Here is a 6,729-nt window from a genome sequence, read left to right as displayed (position 1 = left end):
ACCACCAAAGCCACAATGGGCAAAGTCAGTAAATGTGGAGAGACTGGTTCCCCCTGCCAACAAAGCTGATTGCCCCACAGATGGTGGAAAAAGTGCAACGTTTCCTCCAAAACCAAGCAAACCGTTCCCCGTACAAGAAAACAAAACCAATGAGCAACCCTTACGTGAAACACACCAGCAAAACCGTGTTCATGAAACAGTGCAAGGTTCAAGCCACACAACTGAAAATCCATCAATGAAGTCAAAGACTCAAGAAATGAAGAAGGAAAAGAATGCAACTCCACTTAATGAGGAAACATTGAGCCAAGCAACGCCCAACACTGTGGAAATGGAGAGAAATGTGATAAAAAGAATTAACGCAGCTGAGGAGATTCAAATGTGCATGAAGAGTTGCGCAGAAGATGGCGCACAGGAAATGAACGTGAGCTTACAGGCAGCGCTGCAGAACTTTCAAAAAAAAGAAACTGAGCATCTAGATAGAAGAGTGCCCTCGTTATCCAAGAAGGTAATAGTAATAAATGACGGCAACAACAAAATCCCTTCTCACAAACACAAATCAAGTCTCAAACACGGCAAAACTGAAGAATCGCCTGTGTTGACCAGCTGCCAGGTGGATACATGCCGCGTACAGCAAGACGACGAAAAGCGTCAAAAGGTTGAGGATAAAGTTGTCATGAGAGAGAAGAAAGCACGCGAGACAGAGGATCAGCGGCGGCAGAGGCTTTCCGTTCACAAGGAGGAGATCATGAAAGGAAACGTGAAGGAGGCCATGGAAATATTTGAAAATATACGAAAACGAGAGGAACTCAAAGGAATCCTGTCTCAGGTCGAAGAGATAGAGGAGGAGAGCAGCAGCGCCGACACAAAATCACTGAACACATTTTACGACAACGTCCCCGAATGGATTGATACGCCGAGCAGAAACGCTAAGCAACGTAAAACACAGGAAAAGAAAGCTGAAGCGGAGGCGCAGGACGACGATCTAGAAAGCATCTCCTCAGTGGACACTGCATATGAAGATCTGGAGAAGGCGAGCAAGGAAATAATGAACCTGAAGCAAGAAACATTGGCAAAACTTCTCGACATCGAAGAGGCAATTAAAAAGGCGCTGTACTCCGTTTCCAATCTGAAGTCTGAGGCTGACATCGCAGGCCTGTCAGGACTATTTGATGAATCTTTAAAAACGGAGCAAAATCTGCAGCCTGTCAACAACATCAGGAAAATAAGCATTGGGTCAAGCAAGGCCAAATCAAGTCCGACCAAAGACACAACTAATGTGAGTCAGCAAGCTGTTGCAGATTCAAGTCCCTCCCAGCAAGAAGTGCCCAGACAATCGCACAACAAGCCACTTGTCAGACAATCCTCTTCGCAGTCCTCTCCATCGTTCATCTCAATTCACTCCGCTGCCAGAAAGTCTGCCGAACAACCAAAGCCGCCCCTTTCCACGTTCAAACCGAAAACGAATGGGAGTTCCCAAGTTCCCAGAGCCGCCGAACCTGCTGCAAACACACCACGCAAAGTCAGCGTGCTCGAGGTGAAAACTGTTCCGGAACAGCCGAGAGGAATCTTCGGGACAAAGACGGTCAGCGAAACATACGAAGAGACCGACGGCTTTGGCAACGTATTCGTCTCCTCCACGACTTCGACGGTCGTCACCAAACAAAACGACGCGAAATCGTCTGCTCTGTTTGAAGTAGTTGGGAGTCCGACCCGATACGAGGTTGTGACATCGCCGTCAATGCAAAGATCCGGCCGCAGCTTTGGAGACAAAGCCAAGAACGACGGGACAGTGTTTGTAACATTTAGCCAACCAAAGGAAAAGCACTAAATGTGCCTTTAATTATTAGACAGTGTATTTCCTAGTCCTTTCATTTTAGGAGCGCAGTTATTCTGCTTGTTTGTATATGACTTTTATGATAATAAGATGTTTTGTTAGTTATTATACCAATGATCTAATATAAAAGAAATGCTGAGTTTTTATTGACATGAAGTGTCTTACAGATTTTATACATGTGCAAATTGAAGAAAATAAAGATAAATATGTTGTATTGGTACCAATTTCGTTTATTTCTTGTGAGTTGGGAGTATAGGAACTTAAAAGACGTTCAACACGTTTGCTGAAAGGACTTGAACTTGACAGAATAATCTTAAAGCAGAGAGAAACCCAATGATTATCATCATTGTGGGTTTGTATCATGATCCCCTAAATCAGTTATGTACTTGAAATCTTAAATCCTGATTTAATTTCAAAGTGCAAACAAATGCCTTCTTCAGGTTTAGTTCTAGACCAGTTTGATAAAACCATGTTGACTGGTCACCAACTGCCAGTCTTCATTATTTGTTCACTGTGTGGGATAATATTTGAGTATTCTTTGACTGAAAACTACACTACATGGACAAAAGTATTTGTCCACACCTGTTAAGTATTGAATTCAGACGTTTCACTCAGGCTTTGGGCTCAGCCCCTTATCTCCAATGAAGGACAATCTTAACACTTTGGCATACCAAGACATTTTGGACAATGCTATGCTTCCAATCTTTCTATCTATAAAGCCATGGTTGGACGAGTTTGGTGTGGAAGAACTTGAATGACCCGCAGAGAGCCCTGACCTCAATCCCATCGAGCACCTTTGGGATGAACTGGCACAGAGATTGTGAGCCAGGTCTTCTTGTCCAACATCAGTGCCTGGCCTCATACATGTCCTACAGAATGAAATAGGCACAAATTCCCATAGAAACATTTAAAAAAATCTTGAGAAACGTCTGTTTCAACTGCAGACGAGGGCACAACTCATATTAATGCACTGTATATGTGCCTGTTATGCAATGGTCAAGTGTCCCAATTATTTTTTCCATATAGTGTCTAATGTGAACTGTATTATGGATCCAAAACTAAAAACACTAATTAAATACCTTCCAATTGTTATACATTTTCAATTGTTATTGTGGTTAAGCCACACTGAAGCTAAATATACCATATTTTGCCCCTTAACATGGAAAAAAAAGGACTCGGTTATCTTAATGCACATTTGTTTTCAATATAGTTCCAGTCCACTACCAAGGAAATGTGCTCTGCCTGTTTGACACCGGTCTATCCGATGGAAAAAATGGTGGCCAATAAACTTATCCTGCACAACAACTGTTTCTGCTGTAAACACTGCCACAAGAAGCTCAGGTGAGGGCGTTTGTTTCATTGTAAGATATAATGACAAATCAGAGTTTTTAAACACAAGATTTAAGAAGTGAATACAGTGAAATCACTCACTGAAGCTGATCTAATACGGATAAAGAATCACAAAATATATATTTTTTTTTACTTTAATTCAAATTTTAAATGTAGCCGTTTTTGTTTTTTATTTCAGCATTCACAACTATTCGTCTCTCTATGGGGAGTTCTACTGCATCACTCACTACCAACAGCTCTTTAAAAGAAAAGGAAATTACGATGAGGGGTTTGGTCACAAACAGCATAAAGACCGCTGGATTCTCATAAATAAAGGGACAGATGAACCGGATGAAGTGTCCACCCTCAAATCTACAAAACCCAAGTCAAACACTGGCGACCGCTCCCGTGACATCTCTGCTAAAGCGTTGGTTACAAAGTCACCCGTGAGAGAGGCGGGGTCTAACAGCGGCGCCGACGTTAAGGGCAAACTGAAGATGAGCTGGCCACCAGAGACGAAGAAGACTACTGGTGTTGTTAATACTTCACAGAGGACATATACACCGAGTATGAAAGATAAGGTAGTCAACTATAGCAAGGCAGAAACGTACAACACAAGCTCTGCAGAGCGTCATAAAAATCAGAAGAACCAATTAGAGATGAACCACAAAGGAGAAAAGAAAGTCCAATCGAAGGCAGCAGGGATTAACTTGGCTCATTCGCCTGCAGAGGAACCAAACCCAAACAAAGCTGGACGCATCCAAGACGGCTTTTCTTCAGGAAAAGCTTTAACCGTCACAAATAGAAAAAACGAGCAAACTAACGATGTGCCTGTCTCCAAAACCAAGGACAACCCTGTAGTGAACAAACTGGATAAAACTAAGAAAGCTGTACGGTTTTTGCCAAATGTTGACATAGCTCAGTATGACCAGCCTCAAAATGATCTCACGTTGGGAGACAAAAAAGAGGACAATCAGGTGAATGTTGAAAAATCCGAGAATAAATGCGCTGAAGAAATGACCGACAGATTGGACCAGGAGTCTCATGTTAGAGCAGACATCGGTCAAGAGAGTCCACGAGCTGATATCGCTGTTCTGAATGGAGTTGCTGAGAGGGTTGAAGAATCACACCACATACAAAGTGTCAGTGAATCCATCAAATCCACTCAGGATCAAAACAGACCAGCTGTTATTCCAAGAAGCTCAGTCCATCCGTCACAAGATCCAAGCGCTCTGCACATTTCTGCAGGTGGTCAAAAGCCTGAAATAGAGGCTACCAGCTTCGTCAATGTGCAGGAACATGATGATGTTCAGAAGAAACCAGCTGTGGTTGTAGATTCTATGAAGGGCTCTGCTAAACAGACTGAAAAGACAAAGGCCAAATCTGGCTCCGTGTCCAAAGGAAAGAGTCCATTATCAAAGTTCTTCACGTCAGGTGGGAGCGACAAAACGAACAAAGCTGACCCGAAAGATGCCAAGAAAGCAGATGTCAAAGCGAGCGGTGGACTTTTAGGAAGACTGTTTCAGTCGTCCGCAGAGAAGCCCGAGGACAAGACCAGATCAGACACAAAGGGCGAGAGACAGGAAAAACCACATGCTGATAAGAAAAGGTCGGAGGTGGCAAAGGAAGCCATTACAGAAGAAATGCAAAAGGAAGATGGCGCGCCTCAGGTTCCCCCTCTGGAACGAGAGAAATCAACTTCTGCCGAGCCCAAAACACTGCAGAGCAGCAAAGATGAGACATCCGACCTGGATTGTGCGAACCCAACAAAAGATCGAGAGTCTGATTTACAGCGCTGTGAGACTGAAGTACCGACTGTGACTGATCCCGGACCAGCTGAGTCTGAAGATCCTCCTGAGGCAGTGAACCAAACATCTGAGGAGCCAGACACAGCCGAGAAAAATGGTGGTGAAGTCACATCCGTCTCTGCCGACCCACCGTTCGGTCAGATCATCGGCGGCGACGACGTTGTTCAAAATCCAAACGAATTCTTAGAAACGCCAGAGGGTAACGAGGGAAACCTGACGCAGGGAGCAGTTTCCGATCGCGACCACAAGCCTTTTCGAGATCCCTGCGATCTTTTCGGTCCGGTTTTCGGGAACACACCCGGCGACGTGTTTTCCTCGCCTGCGAGTGAATCTGCAGCGGAGAGCGAGGTGATGCTCAGCGTGACAGTTCAGCCCACAGTCACTGAGCCGGCGCTTCCGGCCCGAGACGACAGTCAGACGTCCGATCCTTTCATGACGCACGGCAACACCAGTGACCTTGACATATTCGGTGTCAATGACGTGCTGTTCTCTCAGCCTCCTGCTCTTAACGTGCCTGATCGGGGAGGAGCTGAAGCCTCCGCAACACAAACATCCGCCTTTTCCAATGACATATTTGGACTCGATGTCATTTCGAACGACACAGATGTGTTTCCTGCCGCTGCTAATCCACTGCAGGATGCACTGGGGTCAGACATATTCTTCGCCGGTGCTCCTTCAGGCAGCCACACCGATCTGTTTGCTGATGACATTTTCACATCAGGACAAAGTCTTCTGCCGTCTGTGTCCACGGCAAGCAACGCCGATTCATTTATGGACATTCTTACAGTGACTGACGGCAAAACTGCAGAGCAGTCGACAGAGAACGCGGTCACAGACAGCAGCTGGATGGACGATCTGCTCGGCTGATGTGATGATTAACGAATTATATGAATCCTGTTGTTCAAAATGCACTTTTTAAGGATACAATAAATCACCTGACAGTTAATTAGTTCAACATTTTAGATGTAAAAACCACAACATATGGATATGCACATTAAAAGTTAAAAATCTAAACGTTTTATTGTGAAATACATGAGTATATATAATTAAAAGAAGCTCTGCTAATGTAATAATCAAGATGAAATGTGATTTTAAAATATTTTGTAAATCAGGTACATTTTCAGGTAAAGATTATCTCTGGTCAGCAGAAAAGTACAGAAAAATTCCAAACAAAAAAAAAGAAAACACAGACTTTAATATTAGAGAGGAAACCTGTGAGATTCACCAGACTAAAGAATTATCTCTATGGGTTTTATTATTATTAATAATAATAATAATAATAATAATAATAATAATAATAATAACCTGAACCAGAGGCAGCATACATGTATATGCACAACACCTCTGTTAAACAAGGTGCTTCAACATCAGAACATATATATATATATATGTTGTTGTTTTTTGAAGTGTCCCAGTGACGTTATCTGCCTAATCCCAGCTCAAGATAGAGATAAAAGGTTGGAGGCTGTAGCATATTGTGCTTTAGACTGAACCATCTCTGAATAATGGGAAGATAAACTCAATCCAGAACACAAATAGCAAATTATAAGTTGATGTTTTTTGCAAACACTGATGAGTAAAAGTGAACAAATTCACTTAAATATACTGGAGTGTTTTATTATTTTACTTTGCACCATGCAACAGAAACATTCCACATTTTATTTAAGTATTAAATGGTTATTTGGTCTTGTAGGTACAGACTAGAGCAGAGGTGTCAAACTTTTGTGTATTATGCGTTTCTTTGAAAGATTATATATA

The 6,729-nt window shown here is 42.9% G+C and overlaps 2 protein-coding genes across 2 annotated transcripts; both read left to right on the top strand.

Annotated features, from left to right (window-relative positions):
* Positions 1 to 88: 88 nt before the first annotated feature.
* LOC310926941 (xin actin-binding repeat-containing protein 1-like) lies at positions 89 to 2,054 on the top strand. Its single transcript, XM_083889156.1, has one exon. It carries the CDS (start codon positions 236 to 238, stop codon positions 1,826 to 1,828), a length of 1,593 nt encoding a protein of 530 aa, XP_083745282.1. The 5' UTR covers positions 89 to 235; the 3' UTR covers positions 1,829 to 2,054.
* A 1,028-nt stretch (positions 2,055 to 3,082) lies between these two features.
* On the top strand, positions 3,083 to 6,338 carry LOC310926939 (uncharacterized protein). The gene is made up of 2 exons (XM_083889153.1): positions 3,083 to 3,175; positions 3,363 to 6,338. Exons 1-2 carry the CDS (start codon positions 3,099 to 3,101, stop codon positions 5,836 to 5,838), a joined length of 2,553 nt encoding a protein of 850 aa, XP_083745279.1. The 5' UTR covers positions 3,083 to 3,098; the 3' UTR covers positions 5,839 to 6,338.
* The last annotated feature ends 391 nt before the right edge of the window (positions 6,339 to 6,729 follow it).

This window comes from Microchirus variegatus (genome assembly GCF_963457635.1).
Source record: "Microchirus variegatus genome assembly, chromosome: 5".
NCBI classification, from domain to species: Eukaryota; Metazoa; Chordata; class Actinopteri; order Pleuronectiformes; family Soleidae; genus Microchirus; species Microchirus variegatus.
The sequence above is the reverse complement of the archived record's forward strand: the minus strand, read 5'-3'. Positions and strand labels throughout refer to the sequence as shown.

What these genes read in the sequence shown, in the direction of transcription:
- LOC310926941 (XM_083889156.1), top strand. Translation starts at nt 236, where the DNA reads ATGAAGTCAAAGACTCAAGAAATGAAGAAGGAAAAGAATGCAACTCCA.
- LOC310926939 (XM_083889153.1), top strand. Translation starts at nt 3,099, where the DNA reads ATGGAAAAAATGGTGGCCAATAAACTTATCCTGCACAACAACTGTTTC. An exon ending in CACTGCCACAAGAAGCTCAG is followed by an intron (nt 3,176 to 3,362) that starts GTGAGGGCGTTT and finishes TTTTTATTTCAG; the next exon opens with CATTCACAACTATTCGTCTC.